At 46.5% G+C, this 23,439-nt stretch overlaps 4 protein-coding genes across 5 annotated transcripts; 3 read left to right on the top strand and 1 right to left on the bottom strand.

Moving 5' to 3' along the window:
• Positions 1-75: 75 nt before the first annotated feature.
• On the top strand, positions 76-12,564 carry LOC120447923 (ribosomal protein S6 kinase beta-2). Its single transcript, XM_039629582.2, has 10 exons — positions 76-728; positions 3,139-3,179; positions 3,936-4,062; positions 4,120-4,251; positions 4,319-4,452; positions 4,515-4,706; positions 4,792-4,882; positions 4,941-5,189; positions 5,261-5,368; positions 10,716-12,564. Exons 1-10 carry the CDS (start codon positions 618-620, stop codon positions 11,004-11,006), a joined length of 1,476 nt encoding a protein of 491 aa, XP_039485516.1. The 5' UTR covers positions 76-617; the 3' UTR covers positions 11,007-12,564.
• On the bottom strand, positions 5,451-9,690 carry LOC120447918 (ATP-dependent RNA helicase ddx46). Its single transcript, XM_039629575.2, has 3 exons — positions 7,912-9,690; positions 5,820-7,013; positions 5,451-5,758 (listed from the first exon to the last, which is right to left on the bottom strand). The coding sequence occupies exons 1-3, from the start codon at positions 8,426-8,428 to the stop codon at positions 5,589-5,591; spliced, it is 1,881 nt and encodes a 626-aa protein (XP_039485509.1). The 5' UTR covers positions 8,429-9,690; the 3' UTR covers positions 5,451-5,588.
• Positions 12,565-14,922: 2,358 nt separating the features above from the next.
• On the top strand, positions 14,923-17,095 carry LOC120447924 (tektin-1). Of its 2 annotated transcripts, XM_039629583.2 has the most exons (4): positions 14,923-15,048; positions 15,164-15,344; positions 15,414-15,926; positions 16,355-17,095. In XM_039629583.2, exons 2-4 carry the CDS (start codon positions 15,172-15,174, stop codon positions 16,932-16,934), a joined length of 1,266 nt encoding a protein of 421 aa, XP_039485517.1. In that variant the 5' UTR covers positions 14,923-15,048; positions 15,164-15,171; the 3' UTR covers positions 16,935-17,095. The 2 variants fall into 2 exon arrangements, with proteins under 2 accessions (XP_039485517.1, XP_043861893.1); XM_044005958.1 differs by lacking the exon at positions 14,923-15,048 and having other exon boundaries at positions 15,055-15,344.
• A 206-nt stretch (positions 17,096-17,301) lies between these two features.
• LOC120448599 (E3 ubiquitin-protein ligase Bre1) lies at positions 17,302-21,345 on the top strand. The gene is made up of 4 exons (XM_039630700.2): positions 17,302-17,454; positions 17,671-18,823; positions 18,917-19,806; positions 19,859-21,345. Exons 2-4 carry the CDS (start codon positions 17,678-17,680, stop codon positions 20,955-20,957), a joined length of 3,135 nt encoding a protein of 1,044 aa, XP_039486634.1. The 5' UTR covers positions 17,302-17,454; positions 17,671-17,677; the 3' UTR covers positions 20,958-21,345.
• Positions 21,346-23,439: the final 2,094 nt, after the last annotated feature.

Here is a 23,439-nt window from a genome sequence, read left to right as displayed (position 1 = left end):
TCATTTCGATGGCATTGCCATTCGTTGGCTTGCGGTAATTTCTAGCACCTGGCGGTTAGCGCACGACTGGCCACACTTAGCAAATCACCTCGTGTTTCACTCGCAAACAAAGAAAAAAGTGCATTTTAATTACTGATTACTGCATTGCGATTAGGCGTTCGCGAACAACTGCGTTTTCTTGCACATCAGCGAACTCAAAGGGCGCGCGTGGGCAGGGCATTAAGCGCAGTGTCTGTGTGCGTGAGTGTGGGTGCGTTGTGCGTTGTGCGTGCGTCGCAGTGTTGGTGCGTGTGCCCCCATGTGTGTGTGTATTTGTATTGCCATTAACTAATAAACAATAACCTTCGGGCCACGACGAAAGCCACGAAATCGGCACCGCTGCTGTTCAGTTCAATTCTGTTCCGTTCTGCTCTGCTCTGTGCTGTTCTCTGCTATTCTCTTCCATCTGAAGCAGCTGAATAGGAGGACTCATAGCCAGAGACTAAAATAAAACACCAACGCTTCCGCCCCGCGAGAGGTGCGCCCAATTCAGGAGCGGACCAGCGGCGATCCACCATCCCATATCCAAACGGAGTCTCACTCATCTACAACTACACACCTACACACACACACACGCAATGGCGGACGTGAGCGATCCCAGCGAGCTGTTCGACCTGGAGCTGCACGACCTGGAGCTGCAGGACGACAAGGCCAGGGACTCCGACGACGACAGGATCGAGCTGGACGACGTAAGCTACCGCTCCATATTCCATGCCATGCCGTAATATCCCTTGTTGCAAACTGCGCAGCAACAATTTCCCTCTTTGTTTACCTTTTCTGCGCTTTGTCTGCGAGTTTTCCTTTCGGCCGTCTGGGCATCCCAAATTCCACACCCCCAAAAAAAACCAGCATATCCACTAAACGCACACCCTGCAAAACGGGGCTTATCTGCTGCGCAAATGTCTGGCGTCATTCAGTCCAGTCGCCGATTATTCAGCGCATGCACACTCATTGTACTCACTGTACTCACTCACATTGTATCAAAAGTTCGACTCGATCCGAGGAACCTCCTTATGAAACCACCATCGCACATCGCACCATCGTTTGATATTGGCCAATCGTGGCCAGTGGTGGTGTCCTTCAAACTAATCAGCCTCAATTGCCCGCCACACTCCATGGCAGCCCCCCTCCCCTCCCTCTTGGTCCGCCCCTGTCTCCAGCTGATAATGCAACAACTGCAAAGGTGGTGTGCGAAGGAGAAGGAGGGAGGTCCCAAGCGATCGTCGACTCGCTCGCACCCTCGAAAGAGTCTTAGCTTCCACTTAGAAAACGAAATTCCTTATCAGCGTGCCATATAAAATTAGAAAATGAGAAAAACCTCAACGCGCCGATAAGGGAGCACAACAAAGTGGAAGGAAAGGGCAGCAGGCAGGCGATCAAAATCGAAATCGAAATCGAGCGATCGCGACAAGCCGTCATTTTTAGGCGGGTGCTATGTGGAACCAGTTGTAACTGCACTGCACAGCAGCAAAGTGCACTGAGAACAAATATTTGTATCTTCTGTTGCTGGAACTAGCAGCTGGATTTATGTATCTACCGAAATAGTTATTAAAACGAAATTATAGTTTCTATTTAAATGCTCTAATTACTTCCTGTTTGCAACTCCAACTAAAATAATTTAGTAATTTAATCGCAATGTATGTATGTAATTTTGCCAGTGCAAGTTGTTGAAACTTTTCATTTGAATTTTGAAATTTTCAAAGTTGCCTGAAATATGAGTAATTTAGCAACTATTAATGCCGTCATACTGTGATGTCAATTGATTTATTTTTAGAAGAATTGAGTAAAGTAATTGTTTGACTATGCCGAAGCATTCTACACTCTTACTAAGAAGTGAGAACAGCTCTTAGGTAACATCATTTTCTTTCGTGTATAATTGGCTTTGGCTGGAGAAACCTTTTGAGGTGCTGATAAGAAGCTATCACTACTACCAACCATATCGCACCCCCTTCCAAAGACCTGTCGATTTACGTGATTTACGCAAGCGCGCACACCTCCTCCCGCGCCTATACACTGAACTTGTGTGAACGCTATAAATTATGATGGATTTGTTAATTGGAATTCACCGCCAACGCTGACGAGGTGAACCAGTTTTTAATGTGCTGCGCGACGAGATGTCGAGATGCGGATTCCGATTCCCATTTCAATTGAACTTTAGTCAAAAATGTTCTATACAAATTTTAGGCATGACGAGAACAGCGGCGGCGGCGGCTTCTGCGGCTGCTGCTGAATCTTCAGATTCTGCCGCCCCTAACTGTGGCCTTCCCCCGATTGGAGCAACCGCATCCGAGGAGGCGGGAGATGGAGCCGGGGGGATGGACGAGGAACAGCGCCAGCATCGCCGGCAGATTATTTGGCATTGTTCCGAGTTCTAAATTTAGTTTGTCATTAACGCAAAGGTGTGTGTGCGTGCGGAAAGTTTACAAATGTACATCTCTTTTGTGGATGCCACGCTCTTTCTCTCTGTGTATACACAAATACCAACGCAGCGTGAGTGGGCAGATCGAAGGGTGGAGAAACTGACTGGCGTCACCGACTCCAAAGACGAATGGCATCCGAGATCCCAGAGCGAGCCCCTGTCTGCTCCGATGCGATCTCTCCATTCATAGGAATCGCCCTCTGCTTGAAGCTAAACTGTAAAGTGAGGCAACACCGACTGGGGATTAAGGATGCAAGATGAATATATGCAAGCACAAATATTTCATTTAAATATTATTACTTATGAACTTTTAAGCATCTACGCGAAGGCCATTTTAGAACTAATTTTGTAGGAATTTTCTTTTGATAATTTAGCTTCGATAAGGATTGTTATTATATATTTGAAAGTTTATTACATTTTTATAAATTTGTGGGTCACGACCTTAAGTCAACATATATATTACTGCTGGGATGGGCTGATTTAGATTTTTAGGGCCTCTAGTCTTCGTGGGTGCCCTGTGGTGCTGCTGTGTAACTTTCCCTTCTGCTGTTTGCTCCCAAGTTCTCAATAACTATGATTAATTGTTGACTTTTTCGCATGTATTCCGCTGGCGGTTATGCTCGCAAGTTGACGCCATCTCACTCACACGCTCTCACTCCGTCTCTTTTTCGCATTTGCAGGTTGACCTAGAACCGGAATTGTGTATTAATCTGCACCAAGAGTGAGTAATGCCAGTGCTATGCCTTCGGATCGACACATCGCCACATCGCGGAGGACGTGACTGTGATTTTCTGAAGAATGCGGGCGGGGTAGTATATAGGGAGCCAGATCGCATCGGACTTCCTCTCCCAGCCAGCTGAGCAGATAAAAGCTGGATAAAGCCGGGCAAGTGAACAGCCTAATTGCCAATTATCAGCTCAGACTTGTTTACACACTGCGCACGCCGGCAGTGGCAGTGGCAGTGATAGCAAGCATATGATTGATTTGGCTTAAAGCCTGATCCCGTCCAGACGCACCTCTGCCGTCCTATGCTGGACTCCGGGGACAAATCCAGACGATAAGGGACCAATAGTCGGACTAACGGACGAACGGACGGACCCAGAAGTGTTTACAACTGCTATTGACTACCAACAAGCTGTCACTCGGCCCCTGGCCGCCTCTTCAATGAGCCAGCTAGTTCGGTGTGTAAACAAGACTCACGGCAAACACTCGACGGCAATAATGCGAGAGCTGGTTGGCAGTGGAAGTGTGGAGTGGAGGTGGAAACGGAAGGGAAAGGGGAGGGAGCAGGGAGGAGCTGCTCGGACCAGAATGAAGGTGATGATTGGCGCGTGCACGCCATGGGATTTATTTATAGCACGTGGGCTGCTCCTTTCCCACGCTAGACGACACAGACGCAAACACCATCGAACAGAAGACCAACAATTAAATCAGTCCCCTAACCCCAATACCCAATTCCCTATTTCCCAATTAATAGCACCGAGGGCCAGGAGACCATACAGCTCTGCGAGGAGAATGTCAATCCAGGTAAAATCAAGCTGGGACCCAAGGACTTTGAGCTCAAGAAGGTCCTTGGCAAAGGTGGTTATGGCAAAGTATTTCAGGTACGTAAATATCCATAAATCCCCGGTTACGGATCACTAATATTCTTGGTATTTCAGGTGCGCAAAACCGCTGGACGAGATGCCAACAAATATTTTGCCATGAAGGTGCTCAAAAAGGCATCCATTGTGACCAATCAAAAGGACACAGCGCACACCCGCGCCGAGCGCAATATACTCGAGGCAGTCAAGGTGCGATCGGTCACGGATGATTGTTGTCTTGCCATTCCTCTTAATTGCATTTCTCTACCTCCTTTAGCATCCCTTCATAGTGGAGCTGGTTTATGCCTTCCAGACAGACGGAAAACTATACCTTATACTTGAATATCTCAGCGGCGGAGAGCTGTTCATGCATTTGGAGCGCGAGGGCATCTTCTTGGAGGATACCACATGGTAGCTATTAATTAAATAACGATTATGCAGATAAATACTAACTGGTTTCTTCGTTTTGCCAGCTTCTATCTAAGCGAAATCATTTTGGCCCTGGGCCATCTACACAAACTGGGCATCATCTATCGCGATCTAAAGCCCGAGAACATACTGCTCGATGCACAGGGACACGTGAAGCTCACCGACTTCGGACTGTGCAAGGAGCACATACAAGAGGGTATTGTCACCCACACCTTCTGCGGCACAATTGAGTACATGTGCGTGCGCCCGCAAGCCTCTTTCAATTTTTCACCCAATGGTGCTATCGAACTTTAATTTAATGTTTGATAAATTTGCTTGCAGGGCACCTGAAATCTTGACCAGAAGTGGCCATGGCAAAGCAGTCGACTGGTGGTCGCTGGGCGCTCTCATGTTTGACATGCTCACAGGAGTCGTAAGTGAAATGACTACGAGTGTTTGAATATCCTTCTATAATTGCTGAATTCGATTAGCCACCCTTCACCGCCGAGAATCGCAAGAAGACCATCGAGACCATTCTAAAAGCCAAGCTCAATCTGCCAGCCTACCTCACACCGGAAGCCAGGGATCTGGTGCGTCGCCTGATGAAGCGGCAGGAACCTCAGCGCCTTGGCAGCGGACCCGAGGATGCGGCGGCTGTGCAAATCCACCCATTCTTCAAGCACGTCAACTGGGACGATGTGCTCGCCAGACGCCTCGAACCGCCTATAAAACCGCTCTTGGTAAGTGGCATTCAATTGAAATGGAATAACAAGGTTTAAATGTTAACTCTTCTTTATCTTCGAAACAACAGAGAAGCGAGGACGATGTCTCACAGTTCGATACAAGATTCACAAGACAAATTCCAGTGGACTCACCTGATGATACGACGCTAAGCGAAAGTGCCAATTTAATTTTCCAAGTGAGTATGAAATATATTTGGGGCATAAAAAGTATTTGAAAGGGAGTTACGTCCAACGTGTTAGTAATGAATTTACAGAAGATCAAGAAAGCAGTCCGGGGTTTTTTATTTTCTATTTGTTTTTAATCTTTAAGGGATCTTTTTGGGTGGTTTTCACAATAAATACTTTTTTAAACATTAGATTAAGCCTAGGCTAGGGATCTATTCCCCGTTTGCGTCACTAGCGATAATCAGCACCGCATTGAAAGTGGGGTTCCTTTAGTGGAATTCCCGTGGGTCCATCCGTGAACTCACAGAAATTCAAACCGATCCGCCGGAAGGGATGGCAATTGCTCTTGGGATTACCCCATTTACCGCGATAGGTGAGCCAATCAGGCACCAGCGATCGACCTTTCGGTAGAGATAAGAATACAATTAGCAATGAGGCAAAGAAGTAGAAAGCGTCACTCACCATAGGATCTCAAGTTCTCGTAGCTTATGTCCACAGCCTTCCAAGTGTTCCATGGCGTGCCAAATCCATTGATATCATACAAGCGTGCCACTTTCACAAAGCGATGCTTTCCTGGCGCCGTCCATAGACCATGTGAACCCTTGGCGGCAAATAGAACCGGATGGTTCTTGAAGGTGGTCACCGTTTTGGGAAAGTTTGGGCGCTGCAAGATGCCCTTGCGCGTCTCCTGGCGGCGGAACTCGAAGGATCCCGTCAACCGGTTATAGCTGTAGTAGGCTCCCGCATCGTGGGCGGACACATACATGGCCTGTGGCTCGGCATCGCCGTTAAAATAGAGACTCATGTGCTCCCAATCGCCCACATGGCTGCCGATATCCTTGCGATTGCCCAGACAATATCCATAGACAGCCGGGAAGGGAATCCTTCCAAGTGGCCCCAAACTCACTGTGCACATGGTCTTGCCCTGACTGTAGGGATAGAACATCCAGTAGGTTACATGGAAACCCGGCAGCTTGCCCTTTCCTGGATTCGCTTCCTTTTCGGGTGCCTGGCCAATACTGTTCTCCTCCAGATTGTCATCGGGATCGGTGCCACCGCTGAACTTGACATTGTCCGCCAGGTTGGCAATGAAGTTGTTCACTGGTACTCCATTCTCCGGCTCTGCCTCCGAATCCTGCTGTGCGTTGGGCTTCTGTGTGGCTTCCACTACAAGTTCTTCGTACTCGTTGAGTTGATTGTATTTGGGAACGGTTGGTGCCTCTCGTTTCACTCGCTGGAAGAGCGGAAACAGTCTGGACGATCGCCGAATGGTGTCATTGCGTTCCTCCAGCGGATCAATGGACACGGGAATGTAAACACCTCGCGTGGTGGTGGGTGGCGGTGTGGACACAATCGGCATTACCGGTGCCCTTGTCGAGGGACACAAGCTGACCACTCCATAGATGGGCACCGCTTTCTCATTGGGATTGCGTCCGTACAGAAAGGATTTGTCGTTGCCCAAAAGCTCCTGGACCTCATTGTTCGTGACCAGGTGGGATTTCGTTGAATATTCCCGGAACGGAACTCCTGGCCGGAAGCTGCTATCCTTGTCCATTGGATGAACATACTGCAGAAACTCCTCGACGCCCAGCGGCATGAATTTCTCCTCCGGCGCCAGCCAGACGATCGGTGCCCACTGTTTGATCAGGCGCTCGACTGCAATGAGATGGAAAGATGGAAAGGCCCCAGATAGGCACGGTTAGCACGGCTAGCTTGGCTTTTAATTAGCGCTACCCCCAACCCCTCCCTCGAACCGCATGGAATTACCCAACCCGTTCGGCCATCGCCCCCTCTCCGTGGCGCTGGACTAGCTCTGATTTTCGTCGTTCAAATTCGAGTGTAATAAATTTCACTTTCACACTTGAAGTTCGGCCATCAAGTCGACTTGGCTAGGTGCTGCTCCGCAGCCAACCGCTCCACTGCCCTTACAGCCAGGCCGAGAAATATGGCCAAGCCGGCAGCGGTAATGTTTGTTATGGCTAATTCGCAAAATTTAACGCCACCCGAGGTGAGCGGACCATCAGTCGTCCGGCTACCGTTGTTCCATATAAATACGCACTTGGAGTGCCGCCTGATGAGGCGACTGCCAAGCGATGGAGTCGTCCAACTAAGTCGTGTCGGAAATTTCTCTTGGTCACACAAAGAAAGCAAATTAGTGGGATGGATAAATAGTGAATGAAAGTGGCATTACGCTGCCCTAAATGATAACTTAATCGTACCTATTAAGTGGAGGGAGTTTTAGGTGGATATATAAGCAATGTGGGAGTCTGTCTTGATTAAAAGCTTTGAGTTTTAAATAGAAACAGACCTTGATTAGGATGAAGATCAAAGAATTAAGTGAAGCTTGTGGTGAAGGTGCTACTATGGAGAATTTTCTTAATTGATACAAATTGCTAATGCGGAGTAGCATTTTCTTAAGAGCAATTTTTTGTAAATTAAAACAAACTAACAGTTGTTTGTCTCATGTGACTACCCAAATATGTAATCTATGCATGGAACTCCTTGGACACAAATTGGATTGGTCACATCCAATGTGATTTTGGTTGATGCATACCTACTTCTTTATCTAATGGCGATATGTGTGCATATTGCACAGTAGCTTGTTGTTGCTGCTGTTGCTGCTGTTGTTGCTGCTGTTGTTGCTGCTGCTGCTGCTGCAGTTGCTGCTGTTGTTGCTGTTGCTGCTGTTGCTGCTGCAGTTGCTGCTGTTGTTGCTGTTGCTGCTGCTGCTGCTGCTGTTGCTGCTGCTGTTGCTGCTGTTGTTGCTGCTGCTGCTGCTCAAAGAAGGCGGAATTTTCATTGCTTTGGACCATGTGGTTATATCTGCTGGCATTGCTGCTGCTGGTGTTGTCGATGAAAGTGTCGGCCACACCATCTGAAGTTGCGTTCAAGAGTCTCGTGTTGCTGCTGCTGGCAGGCGATGTTGCAGCTGTCGTCGCTGCAGCAACAGCTGGTAGTTGCTGCTGCTGCATTACTTGTTGCGCCTGCAGCGCTGCCACAGAAAACAGCAGCAGCAGCGCTGCTTGGCAATGCAGCAACGAAAGTGAATTTGTTTTCAACTGCTTGGACATTTTGCGAATGTGTTGCCCAATATGATTTTCTTGTATATACTCGTATTACTTTTGTTTATTTTCTTATTTATTTTTGGTGTAGCACGTCTTGTTCGGTGCTTATTTATTGGCCGGCTTGGTTGTTTGTTTTTTGGTTTTCACACACGATTCGCGCTTCGAACAAAGCGTGGCTTTTGTGTTATCGGCTGAACACCGCGTTGTTATTATTTTCACACAGCTCGAACGTTTGCCAATTTTACCCATCGGTTTTTCGTACACATTTGTCGTTCATTGTGGCTAGTTAGCGCATTTATGCGGCCTTTATGTGACTGTTTATGTGATGCAATGCCATTTAGTTAACCAACTTAACACTTCCGCGCAGCCACAGTTTGAGCAGCATGTGGCCAAGTCTCGTTCTCGACCCAGTTTCGTTGGCTTAACAGAAGGAAGGGAAAAGACTCGAATGAGTTTGAGTGACTTATGCACGTGCACGCATACGCGCCGAGTTTCTCTCGCGGCATTTAGCTGGTCTCGTTGCCCTTCAACTGGTTTTTTGGGTCCACCAACTGGTAATCCCGATAGCCCTGAACCACCGATGACAATGCACGTTGGCCCCAAGAATCAATGTCAGCGCATAATGATCGCTGAAATGTGGCCGTTTTGGGCTATGACTACTGTGCCTGTGTGCCTATGTGCCTGGCTTGCAAATAATCAGAAATGCTAGGCCTTTCTCCAGCACGAAAGTCACTCCAGCAAGTCGCCTTCTCTTCGCTGTGTTTTCTTTCTTATTTTGCTTGCTTTTTTTTTTCTTTCTTTCGAATATGGATATGGATTGGCTGGGACTCCGCTTGCCTGGAGCTGGGCTGACCGAACGCTTTGAGCGCTTCTGTGAGACTGGCGATGAGTGAGTGCAGCCAGGTGGCCAAGTCGGTGGCTTGGGTATTTTGGCTCCATGTTTTGGTTTGTTCGCTCTCTTTGCCGTGCTGCATTTCAAGCCAATTGCGCTCCGAGCCAAGTGGTCTTTATCCCCCCACCACTCACCTGCTCTTTTAGCCGCGTTTGCTTTTATTTGTTTACAAACATCTGAGTTGGCCCAGACCAGGTGAGTCGAACGACCCTTGAGCTGCTTTCGTTCGCTGTTTTGGGGCTCACTGAGCTTATGCCTACGGCCTTATGGGATTAGTTGGCTAAATGTGTCGTCAAATATTGCCTAATTAAGGTTTTGGAGTCTTTGGACTGCCGGAAACGTTGTTAAAAAGATTATGGTTTACTAAGAAGTTGAGAAAACTGGGCAATTAAGGTGAGAACAAATTCAGAAGCTTACTAGGTAGCGCAAACAGCAATGTAATGATGTGCTAACAAGTTAAATTAATAATGAGAATGTTCAAGTCTCAGCAGCGACTTATTTTATAACAAACTTATGATTTAAATCGAGCGTTTTTTGTGCAGATTAAAGAAAGTGGTTCTTAGATTTCGCTGCCAAACGAAACTGGTTAGCACTGTTACCCGTTTGTTAACATTTGTTTGGCAAGATCTACTCTTGCAGTTATCACATCTCAGTTTGGCTAATTGTCTAATAATGCCTGCCTAGCGGATTTATTTCGCACCTGATTCAGATCGCAATCGGGATTCTATTAGAATCTATTACGGCTAATGGAAAACTTTCTCATCGCTTCGCTGGTTCGCTTGGCGCACCTCGAATTATTACTTGTATGCCGCCTTAGTGGGTCAGCCGTCGGGCTCGCAGTTCCAATTAACGCGACTCTGCTCTCACGTACACATTTCACCTGGTGGCGACAGGTGCAGCTCCTCCGCTCGATACGGCATCACGCATTTGTGTCCAGCCTCCGTGCCGCGGGAATTTACACAGATGAACAGCAGCACGCGGCAGCCGGCGGCTTTTAATTATTTTATTGCATTTGCCGGTGGATTTCGTCAAGACGCATATATATATATTTAATTAATGTCTCTCTCCTCGGCGGCTCGGGAAAATTATGTAAAATGTGTGTTACATCGATGGAGCACAGCTCTGGCGGGGCGGCTTGCATAATCCCTGCTCCGACAGCCCGTGGAGGGGAGGGCATTATTAGTATTCAAGACGGGATTCGGATCGGATCGAATCGAGCTGGACTACCGAGTGCGGCAGCAGTTGCCCGATCCAAATTCAATTGCGCACAGGCACACTTACACACACATGGTGGTGGAGCAAGTGGGTCAGGGATTTGGGGGAGCGATAGAGTCACACTCTAAATGGCAAACAACTCAAGGTGCTCATTGTGGTTTTGCTCTTTTTGCTTCTTTTTTGCAGGGTTTCACCTACGTAGCGCCCTCGATACTGGAGGACATGCATCGGGCCAACCGGATGCCGGCACGCTCCCCACGACGCACTCCTCGCCAGCTGCCGGACAGCAGCTTCCGCCTACAGTTCCCATCGGCCAATGTGGGCGCCAATGCGCCGATGGCCATGCACGGTCATCCGCAGCGATCCGGAATGTTTGCACGGGCCACGCCTCCGCATCACATGCAGCCATTCGCGCCACGCCCCTCGCCGGCGCAGGACGAGATGATGGACGTGCAGCAGGGTCTGCCGATGGTCTAAAGGCTGGAGCGATTGCTTCCCAACCATCCCATCCCATCCCGTACCATCCCGTCCCGTAGGCAACCCACCACCTGCACCAGAAGCTCCAGCTCCCTTCCCCGCCAACGAAAAAAAAAAACAGCAAAAGAATACAGAAATTGACAGTTACTATTATGACGTATGTGGAGTGTGGACTTGGTTAAGGATACGGAAAGAGCAGGACGATCATCAGGAAAAGGAAAAGGTGGAGAAGGAGGAAAAGAAGGAGGAGGAGGCTGAGCAGCACGAGGAGCACATGACCTCAGTGCGCGAAATTGTTTTTGTTATAGAGAAGCGCGCTCGGATCGCGCTGTTGGATAGTAATGAGATAGTAATGATAATGAGAATACCGAGGAAGGCAGATGGAGAAGATGATTGTGCTACGCGATGGAAAGCGTTCGTTTTTGGATACACCTAGATACTACAGTTAGAGACATCCACATAAGCATATGCTATAGCAATTACTATTATACACCTAGAGAGATGATGGTAGGCGACGATCGCGAAACCCGACCCGGGTAACCAGGCCCAAACTTATCCGTGTTTATGTATAAATATTATACTTACACTTATGTTTTATATAGGCAAAAAGGTTTACACAATTTAGTTCAAATGTACACGCAACACTTTAATTTCGTTTTACTTACTTATTTAACGCCAATCGAAACAGACAGCAACAGCAGACCATTTATATTACGAAAAAGTTCTGTACTTGCGCGATAGCTCTTAAATACAAATCGACATGTGAATCGTGTGAGTTTGTGGCTTAAATACTAAGTTCCAGCCACAAACGCACTGATCGAGTGTAATAACTAACTGGCTAGAAGCGTTCTACACAGCTTATTTTTTATTGTTGTCGAACAGTTTTCCAGTTTTCCAATTGTTTTTGTCATTTCGAACACCTACGGTAGGCATATAGTGACGTTAGTTTTTAGGGACAACTGCAGCGTAGCCAACAACACAAAAACTTAAATGAAATGTAAATTATAAACTAAACTAGAGCATTAAAGAGTAAACTATAAAATAAAGTACATAACGTAAAGTAAAGGTTTCCCAGCTCGATTATAAAAAGAATGTGGCCCAAAGACCCACAACTTTGGGCCCCAACTTGCTCGCATAGCCAATTTGTATTCAATGACCTAACCCCCCGAGGAACTCCGCCTCTGTTTTTAGTCAGCTCCATGCAATTGGTCTAATTCGAATTCGATTTGAGTTGCATTTCTGGATTCAAGCTAATGGAATGGAACAAGTTAATACCGCGTACTGAGAAGCTAAACGCTGCCACAACCATTAAAAAGTATAAAAACAATAAAAAAAACAAAAAACAGAAACAAAATGGGGAGATGTAACAAATGTATACAATCGATTAATGTACTTTGATTATATTCCGTTTCAGTTTGCAATCTGAATCATATTTTTTGTATTTGCCTACGGAATGAGAGAATGTTAAATCTCCACAGAAATAAAAAATTAAGATGTCAAATATAATCAAAAGGTGCTTTGAATTGTTTAAAAAGACAAGACAACTACAGAATAAAAATGGAAATAAAACGGAATAGGAAACACGAGAAACTATGAAAAACTATGAAAAACGCGACTAAAAGCGATTAAAACCTAAAAAACCTAAAACTTAAAACGGTTATGTGTATAAAGAATATTTATATAAACAAAAAATAAATACCTCAGAAGCAATTATTTTTGTTACAAGCAGCTAAAAAAAAGTGTGCGATGCAAATAAAGAACTTAATAAAAATGATAAACTACCAACTAAAGTACAGAAAGAAGAAACTATTAAAAAATAAATCGAGAAATTAGGAAACAGAATATATAAATACATATATATTTTTTTCATTGTACACTTACTTCTTTGTGTTTGGTTTTGTTTACTGCTAAATGTATTTTGTATTTAATTAAACAATCATTTCCTACATGTAAGAAACGAAAATGAAAAACCCTAACAAAAAACCAAAAATGAAACTGTTTTCATTTGTGGACGGAAATGTCTTATTTTCATTGTTAGTAAAACACAAAATAGCCATGTGCTAAAGCCAATAAATATGTTAAACCAAAAAAAAAAACCCAAAACAGAAAACAAAAAAGAAAGGGAAACCAGAAGAGAATATCTATCGAACAAAAACCCCAAATATGAAGAAACACTGCCTACACACAAGAGGGGAAGCAAGAAGTAACGTAACGAAAAACTAGCAACAAATTATTACCAACTACAATAAACAAAACAAATCGCAAGTAAATGAATTTAAAGCAAGACCCAAGATCATGGGCGAAACCAAAACAGCAGCAACACATTAAGTGCAGAGAGTTACACCCATTCGTAGATAGCCAAGTTAACCAATTGAAACAGATGCAGATCCTCCAGCACAGATCACCATCTGCCGTTCAGGGCTCCCATTGCCAGGGTGCAGCTCCAGCAACCAAGTTCGGGCTTAGGCCGGGTTCGGGCCAAGTGCCCCAAACTGTACAGTCCAGCTAAGTGAACCTACTAGTTATCCAGTTGACCAGTTATCCAATTTGGCAATGAAGCCACGGCCAGCTTAGAATTTAAAAAATTTCAAAGTTCTCTGTTAATAAGCCATGAAAAAAGCGAGACAACAAAAGGCTTGATTGTAGTTATTTTGTATTTTGTAGGCGGAAGTACTGTCCAAAGGGGGCGTGGCCCATTTAAGCGGCTCTAATTGCAAACCAAAATAGCCCAGTCGATATAAAGAGAGTTCAGTTCTGGATGAGAGCTGCCATAAGCCATAAGATCGTTGAAGCCAAACGAAATTCAAAACACGAAATACGAAACTCGAGAATCCAATCCAAAAGATACAAAGCGAGCATTGCAACGTCGACAGCCAGAGAAATCCTAGTTAATTAAATTGTACATTTCTATCGTTTAGCTGTAAGCGCAGTGCGTATATGCGACTATGTGGATATAAAAGATGTATATGGCAAATGTGTATCGTAATATATTAAAACTTAATTTTACAAAAAACAAAACAAAACCGATTCTTGTTTGCTGGGTTTATTGCGAAGCTTTGGGAGCTTTTAAGCGCCGTCAACCGAAAAATGGGGGCTTGTCAGCGGCTCTCAAACTGTGCTTTCTAGTTCGCCTCAGTAAGTTTAAGTCTTAAGTTTATAAACTTATATGAAATTTAAATATTATTTATTTGCTTAGTTCTTTTCTCCACTCAATACCAGTGTGTTTATTTTTTTCCAGTGCCCTTTGTACACTGCCATTTCAAATGCCAAAACCAATCATCGAAAGTTCTTTATTTTTAGGCATTCCCACCTGGACACGCAAATGGCAATTGATTAGCATAATTAATGACAAAAACTTTGCAATAGAGTCGAATGTACGAACGACCGCTTTCCAAGTCAAAAGACGGAGGCGCAAAAGCGAAAGTATGTTAGCATAAATCGATCAAGGAGGAGTCGCCGTCGTCGGTCCAAAAGGGAGGGGGAATCCCCCCCTCGGATTTGGGAAAACTATTTATAGACATGCCGTAAGAACGTAAGACGGGACCGCAAGGTGGAGGAGCAGCAGCTGGCGGCACCGCCGGCGGCTCCTTCAGCTCCTTCGGCATTTGAGGATTTGAGCGCTGTGTGCCCAATTGGACTGACTGCCAGGTGACACACGGCACAAGCGCATTGGACAAGCACATGCACACGGTCGTATGGAATTGCTACACTGAGCGAAAAGTGGACAAGGATGTGGAAACATGTTGGAGGGGCATTATGTCTAAAGTATAACAATATTAGGTTAAATACCTCAATTTTGTGCAGTGTATGCTAAGGGGTTTGCGGTGGGGGGGATAGCCAGCAACATAACAATAAATACCGCTAGGCAACCGTAAATTCCCTAGCATGAATCGATTTAACATGCCCGCGGGAGCGGAGGGCAGGCCACTCAGGTCGCCAGCGACTCTCCTCCGACTCCGGCTGAGATTCCGAGCCAGGCAGCCAGCCAGCCAGGTACATACGGTTTCCTTTCTTTCCTGCCCGGTCTCGAGAAGTGTGCCAGGTGGGTACAATCGAGTGTAGAGATTTGCAGTGACAGTTCCCCTTTGCCAAGCGCTCCTTGCATATATTTCGTACATATACGCTGCTTATGCAATCGTAATCGCACCTAATCCCAGCCAGAAACATGTTGCCCAACCTGAAGTCGCGCCGCATCAGCGGCCTGCAGCTGGCCGGGAAGCACTTGGGTCCGGTGGCCAAGTGCCCTCCAAGATATTCCGAGGAGGACTGGGACTATAACAACAAGATCAAGTTTCGCATCACCTGCGACCAGGAGAAGTTGGCCGAACGGATCGTGGAGTGAGTATATCGGGCGGTTGGCGGTTTTCCTTGGGAGCGGACTCAAGTTGGTGACCCTATTTTATCCAGAGAATCGCGTCGTGTGGTGGACGAAACGAAGGACACCACCAAGAACTGGCAGCGCGAGGTGGAACACCATATGCGCGAACGGACGAGCGAAATTCGATTTCTGGTGGACGAGTTGAATCGCCAGAAGAAGACCGCCGCTCTGGAGGATGAGGCGTTGAACACCTATCGCAATCGGGTGCTGAACTGCATTGAGTTCCTCAAGGACAAGTCGCTGGCCATTTGCAAGCAGTGCCTGATCCTTCGCGAAGGTCGGATCGGTGTGGATCTATGCGACGACGAGGTGGACCGCTCACTGCGCCGTGAGCTCAAGGTGATCAAGGGGTGTCAGGGATTGGCCGATGCCGCCCTCAAGGAGGCCGAGGAGCAGATCCGCAAGCTGCGCGCCGCCATCTATCTGCTGGATCAGGATCTGGCCGCCAAGGATAAGTCACTGGCCATCGACGAGAAGAACTTGAAGCTCAAGGAGTTCCAGCACGACCTGGCTAAGGGACAGGATTTGTCCAAGCAGCATTGGTAAGTGTTTGCCAACTGGGTTATATGTCAATCACAAAGGTAGGGGTTTTCTCATTGGGGAATAGTGAAGTAGGTCACCTACAAATATTAGATCTTCCACTTTTATACGATAGGGTATTTCAATTCGTTTTCATTATCAGTGCAAGCACTTCAGAAGTTACTTGAATTTTTCAATTAACTTACCCATAAATTCCATAACAAAGTCAAGTAGCAGTTCCCCTTTTCAGTTGGGAATCGAATTGAGGAAGGTCAAACCTAACAATGAAACCGCAGTTTCCTAGGTGATATTCGTATTGGATAGAGTTGTCCTGTGACTATTTCATTGGATTGGAATTAAGTGATTTATTTGCGAGCATATAAATCGACCTGATAGTTGCCATGACTCCTTGACTTTTCCTATGCCTTTACCCCTCCTATTCCTTCCCCAGCCAATTTTCGCTGACCGAGTGGCAGGCGCAAACGTACGAGAATCTGGAGGCCAACGCCAAGGCTCTGGTGTCCGCCGGTCAGCTCCGGGCCTACATCGATCTGCTGCTGAAGCAGGTGTGCGAGGACATGCAGAACCAGACGGACAGGACGAACGAGGCGTTCGAGCGCAGGATCTCGGAGACGAAGCACGTGAAGCAGTGCCTGGAGAACAAGCACAAGGACACCATGGACCACATCCATCAGGTGCAGCGCAACATGACCGAGCTGGAGAAGGAGATGATGGACAAGCAGAGGGCCATTACCCTGTGCCAGACGCGACTGAGCAATCGTGCCCACCGTCCTGGCTTGGAGCTGACCTGCGACATGGTCCAGGATGCCCTATACAATGAACTGCAGGCCCTGAAGGCATCCGTTTGTAAGCTCAACCAGAAGCTGAACGAGAACAAGGCATCCATGCGGTACCTGATGCACGTCCAGGTGATGCAGGAGGAGGAGATTAATATCAAGGCGAACACCTGCAAGATCGACGAGGTCGACTGCATGACTCTGCGACAGGCGCTGAAGTATCAAACATTTTAGTCGGGCAGCACTACTTCCAGTACCGCACCACCCCAGTAGTCGCCACACAGCCCAGCCACCAATAATCAAATTAAAATCTAATTATTAGATGCATGTGCATTTCGTGTTCGATCCCAAATTACTTAATAAATTGAAATTCACTTTCGATTTCCAGTTACCAATAGTTTGGCTTTTTAATGCGTTTTTAAATTTTGGACTTGCATTGTTAAATAATATGCTATCTGGTAATTTCTGTATAAATTTCGAACACAGAAAATTTTAATTTAAATTTCCCGCATTCAATCTAGTATTTTTAGTTTTAGTTGCCAATTCGATATTTACCAATAAGCACCGACGTCCAGTTATCGATAACACAAACGCAAGTGCGAGGGAGTACTGCGATTGTGTTACCGTACTGCTGTGAAAATACCAAGTGTGACCGCAGCCCGCATTCGATATTGATGAAGCCTGGCAAAACGTAGAAAAGCAAAAGAAAACCTTAATTAATGTTAAGTTAAAAGTGTATAAACCTGAGATTAAGGTGAGTGGCCCACCACGTTCTAGATTTTGAGTACCCAGCAGGCCTGGCGATGTCGGTAGTGGCGGGAGCATTACGCCTCTACCGCCACCGCCTCCACCGCACACGATAAAAAATGGAGTACAGCCACGAATGGGCAAATCAATAATTTTCAGCACTCCCAATTGTATTCACAACTGCAATCAGTCCTATTCGTCCTCTCTGTACCCCTTTCCGCAGTGCAAGGATGTCGAAACGGAGCGCCGACGACGCCACCGGCAGCAGCTGCTTGGTGGCCGCTGCAGCCGCCGGCCAGCCGCCCATCAAGAAGGTGCACTTCGAGCCCCATCTTATTGGGCCGGTGTCCACACTGGAGGAGATGGACATCAAGGTGCTGGAGTTTCAGAACAAGAAGCTCGCCCAGCGCATCGAACAGCGGATGCGAACGGAGGCGGAACTGCGACATCGTATCGAGCAGCTGGAAAAGCGGCAAACGCAGGACGACGCCGTCTTGAACGTGGTCAATAGGTATTGGAATCAGCTAAACGAGGACATACGGGTCCTGTTGCAGCGCTTCGATGCCGAGACGGCCGATGAACTGGAGAACCGGAATGAGAACGAGGTGACCACCTCGTTTCTCGCCCAGCTGTCCACCTGGGACAAGGAGGAGCTGGACGAGAAGCTGGCCAACCGCGTCCAAGTGTCCAAGAGGGCGGTGGCCAAGATCGTACAGGTTATTGATAGGTTAATGCAACGCAATGAGAAGATAACTCATGTCTTGAAAGGTGATAGTCTGGCTACAGCTGGGTCCGGTTCCGGATCGGGAGCTGGCGGCGAGGAGGAACAACAGCAGTCCAGCGGCGATGCGGAAATCACAACGCCATCGGCCGGTGTCCATGCGCTGGAGGAAACGCTGAAGCAAACGCACATCGAGATCATGAGCGAGAATCACAAGCTACAGAATCTGAATACCTCGCTGCACGAGAAGTTCCATACCATGTCGCTGAAGATGAAGGAGTACCAGGACGCGCACACCGCCAAGGAGACGGAGAACGCCGAACTGAAGAACCAGATAGACGAACTGCAATATGACCTAGAGAAGATCCATTGCCGGAATGATAAATTGGAGAACCATCTGGCCGAGGCCATTGAAAAGCTGAAGGCCTACCACCAGATCTACGGTGATCCCAATAAGAGCACCAATAGTGCCAAGACACCCACTTCCACAGGCACCAGCGGCGCCACCACTAGCGTTAATAGCCAGCTCTTGGAGGAGCTGCAAAAGGAGCTAGAGGAGTACCGCGAACTGGCCAACAACCGACTGCAGGAGCTGGATAAGCTCCACGCCACGCATCGCGAAACCCTCAAGGAGGTGGAGAAGCTGAAAATGGATGTAAGTATAAAATGCATTTTTTTATTATCCACAGGATTACGAATTATATTTTAGGGTTTTATGTTTATGCTAATTCCTTGAAATCTTTTCCAGATACGACAGTTACCGGAATCAGTAATTGTGGAAACCACGGAGTACAAGTGCCTGCAGAGCCAGTTTTCCGTGCTCTACAACGAGTCCATGCAGATAAAGACCATGTTGGACGAGACCCGAAACCAGCTGCAAACGAGCAAGAACCAGCATCTGCGACAAATCGAAGTGATGGAGAGCGAGGAACTTATCGCCCAGAAGAAGGTCCGCAGCGAGATGATCCAGATGGAGGACGTTCTAGCCCTCATTCGAAAGGAGTACGAAGCGCTACGCATTGAGTTCGAGCAGAACATGGCAGCTAACGAGCAGACGGCACCCATTAATCGCGAGATGCGCCACCTGATCACCTCTCTGCAAAACCACAATGGCCAACTGAAGGGGGAGGTGCAGCGCTACAAGCGAAAGTACAAGGACACTTCCACGGACAACTTAAAGCTGCGTCAGGAGCTGGCCGACGCTCTAGCTACACTCGAAGGCAACAAGTTGCAGGCGGCGAGTGGTGCGGCAGGCGAAGAAATCAAGCAGGAGAACTCCACAAGTGTCAAGGAGGAGAACTCCAACAACGTTTCCGCCAGTGGTCAGACAAACCAAACGAATTCCGGCAACGACACCAACGTAGCCATCAAGGAGGAAAACCATAACTCGGCTGAAGACGAAGCTGATGACGATGGCAGTGGTAAGGACGTGAAGGACGGCATCAAGCAGGAGAAACTCTCATCTGGTGATGCGGCGACCGCTGAAAAGAAGGATTCTCCTGGACCCGGAAACTCAACGACTTCTGCTACCAATGCTGTACCCGTCAAAAACGAAAAGGATTCCAAGGATGGTGTCAAGGGCAAGGAAGTGAAAGCAGTGGAAAGTGAAACGGTGCGGGATCTGAAGGCGCAACTAAAGTAAGTACAGGCAGAATTAACGATAATCTGTTTAACCTTGTTTGTTCTACAGAAAAGCGCTGAATGACCAGAAAGAAATGAAACTCCTGCTGGATATGTACAAAGGCGTATCGAAGGATCAGCGCGACAAGGTCCAGCTGATGGCCACCGAGAAGAAGCTGCGCTCCGAGATCGAGGAGCTGCGCCAGCAGTTAAAGAAGCTGCAGGAAAGCAAGCGCGAGGAACGCAAGAAGCTGGCCGACGAGGAGGCGTTACGTAAGATTAAGCAACTGGAGGAGCAGAAGTACGAGCTGCAAAAACAGATGGCCAACCACAAGCCCACGGATAATTCTTGGGGCAGTGGAGCCCCTGGTACAGCGAACTACACGCGACCGTTTGTCGGCTCCCACGAAGAGGAGGCATTGCTAAACGAGATGGAGGTTACCGGTCAGGCGTTTGAGGACATGCAGGAGCAGAACTCCCGGCTCATACAGCAGCTGCGTGAGAAGGACGACGCCAACTTTAAGCTAATGTCGGAGCGCATCAAGGCCAACCAGCTGCACAAACTGCTGAGAGAGGAAAAGACGGTGCTGGAGGATCAAATGACAACGGCGACCACGCAAATCGAAGCCATGCACATTGTGCTGCGTAAGCTCGAAGAGAAGGAACGCAGCCTGCAGGCCACAGTCGCCTCCATTGAGAAAGAGTTGATGCTGCGGCAGCAAGCCATGGAGATGCACAAACGCAAGGCGATCGAATCGGCGCAGTCGGCAGCGGACCTCAAGCTGCATCTCGAAAAGTATCACGCGCAAATGAAGGAGGCGCAGCAAGTGGTGGCGGAGAAGACCAGTTCGCTGGAGGCAGAGGCCTACAAGACCAAGCGGCTGCAAGAGGAGCTTGCGCAGTTTAAACGCAAGGCGGAGCGCATGAAAAAGATGGAGATGTCGGGCACCACCATCGACGAGGTGATGATCGAGGAGATCCGAGAATACAAAGAAACGCTCACGTGTCCCTCGTGCAAGGTGAAGCGGAAGGATGCTGTTCTGTCAAAGTGTTTCCATGTCTTCTGCTACGACTGCCTGCGCACACGGTATGAAACGCGGCAGCGGAAGTGTCCCAAATGCAACTGCGCCTTTGGCGCCAACGATTATCATAGGCTATATCTGCAGTAGATAAGCGATAGACCCCGTAACGATAATTTAGATACGTTCCGGTCATGTCCTATTCATACACAAAACACACACCGCTCCCACACGCCCAAACAGAGACAGTCACACACACTCACACACACACACATTCATGCCGGATTATTATTCATTATGCATATATTACCTACATACTAATATTTGGTTAAGTAGTCTCCGAATAACTTCCCCCAGATTCCCCATGGCAATTATTTGAATTTGTTCATTCTGGCGCCAAGCAAAAGCATCTCATTATGAGTGCCGCGAGATCGTATCGCGGTTTTTATGTAGCTTCTAGTTTTTGTAAATCAAACTATTTTTAAATGATTTAATTTGAAAACTAAATGTACGAACACTAATAAATGGCTAAAACCTATTGTTTAGGGTGCCCCAAGTTATTCAGATCCCCAATTTGAGTGTAGGTTCTCCTTTATTCTCTGTCTGGCATTCAGTTAGATTATATTAAGCATATTGTAATCTTAAGTAAACTACTCCTATTGTAATGATCAAACATAGCATAGATATCAACTGTATAAACTTGTCGGAGTATCCGTTTAAAAGTCGCGCTTTGCTTTCAAGGGCTGCTAACTTGGTTATAATTGATAAGTGTAATTGTAATAATGTATGATCGGAAATTGTTGTTCTGCTGAACACAAAGAATTTTGATTGTTTTTTGTTTGTGTGTAAGTGTGTTCGTTCTTTCTGTATACTGTTTCATGAATAAAGAAACTAATGATCAGAAATCCTAAATGTGAAACCATTTCAACTCTCCACATAAAATCCACCTGTTAACGCTGTTAGCACCCACGTACTTATGTTAATAACATCGATGTTTGTCTGAAACCTGTTACTTTTGGCGCGCAACAGGTTATCGGGTTTTGAAAAGCTCTGTGAGTATTTTCTTCTCTGCCAAAACATATAATTACGCATACGCGGTGTTGTCATTAATTTAAATTTATGTATAATACAGTGGATTAGGAAAAATTCCTAATCTTTTCTACAAAAACACATTTCTCTAGGTTTTAACTTTATATTAATGTATCACATACAAAAACTCCAATTTTAGGAGCATTTTTACACAATGCCTTTGGGTCTCTTACCTCAACTGGTATAAATGGGTCACTTTCGTACTGATTATAATCTATTTATAAATGGATAATTGACTACAGCTGTATTTAAGTCTTTCGAACATGTGCTTAAATTTGATTTGCATCATAGTTTTGGAGGCAAGTCTAGTTTAAGTAAGCCGTGTTAGGTTCAAATTGGTTCAAATTGGCCAGAACAGCCCAGTTGGCCATTCCCCAGTAATTATGGTACCTAGTATTTATTACAATGGCTCAAGAGCAGCGACATTGTCTTGTGCAATTATAATTAACAGTTGACGCAATTTGGCGACCAAATGTGAGCCAAGAATTTATTTACCTTGGGCAAATGGGCTCGTGGTAACTGCGCCAGTATCAACAAAATGTGTATTGCGTATTGGGCAAACAGCCCCCTCATCGATGCCCTAAAAAGGAGAAGATGATAAATTATTGTTCTGAAAATCGCCAAAAATGATATGCAAATTTTTGTACAACATCAAACGTCTGCCATTTTCGGTGGATCAAGAAAGACCTGAAAATAGCCAGCAGCCAGAAAGAGAATGTATGGATAGATAATGTGGAAACCATAATTAAGTCCTACCGTTGATTTTCCTCGCCGTTAATTATGGTTAAGACCAAAATCACAAAAGCTGCGTAAAATCTTGTGGGCAGTCGAGTCGAGTTTTGTTTGCACGGCTGAATATTTCGAAAAAGGTTTTACCTCTGCCAGATCAAAAATGTTTACCCAATCCAACCAGATGTACCCCCCTTTGATTCACAGAAATTGCAAATTGTTTCGTCCGCTTTGCGCCATGTAATGTGTTTATTAAAAATTATTATTATTGTTCGCATCGAGAGGTGGCGGCATCTTTATGAGCGGGCTACCTACCAGCTGATGTGGAGCAATTGGACGGGTTGTTGGGGCATCTTAGCCGTAAACTCGTTATGCGGCAAGCCAGACCAGGTAAAAACGAAACGAAACGAAATAAATGTAAAAAGAGTGAGGAATTAAAATCGTGCCAGCGATGAGTGAGCACATTACACCGCGCACTTGGCGAAGCGAGTGCGGTTATTACCAACATAACGAATCTGTTTAAAATGTGCCTGCCCCACTGGAGTAGGTCAATCCGCGCTGGTCAGGGACAATGGCGAAGGTTATCGCTGTCATTGGGGGAATAACCGGGTCGTAAGACTCCAGGAGATCCCAACACGGAAGTCTCCATTAGGGATGAAACCACTTTGGGTTTAAATGATGGGTTTAATCGCCTTTTGTTTAGAGATTTATGTACTTATGTAGGTTCCAAAAATATGCAACTTTCCAACAGTTGATGGTCCTCCTTGCCACATAGCCATCTAAATGCTAATGAAATGTAGTTTTTCATTTTACT

The sequence above is a fragment of the Drosophila santomea genome, chromosome 3L (genome assembly GCF_016746245.2).
Source record: "Drosophila santomea strain STO CAGO 1482 chromosome 3L, Prin_Dsan_1.1, whole genome shotgun sequence".
Classification (NCBI taxonomy): Eukaryota; Metazoa; Arthropoda; class Insecta; order Diptera; family Drosophilidae; genus Drosophila; species Drosophila santomea.
This window is presented reverse-complemented; position numbering and strand designations above follow the sequence as displayed.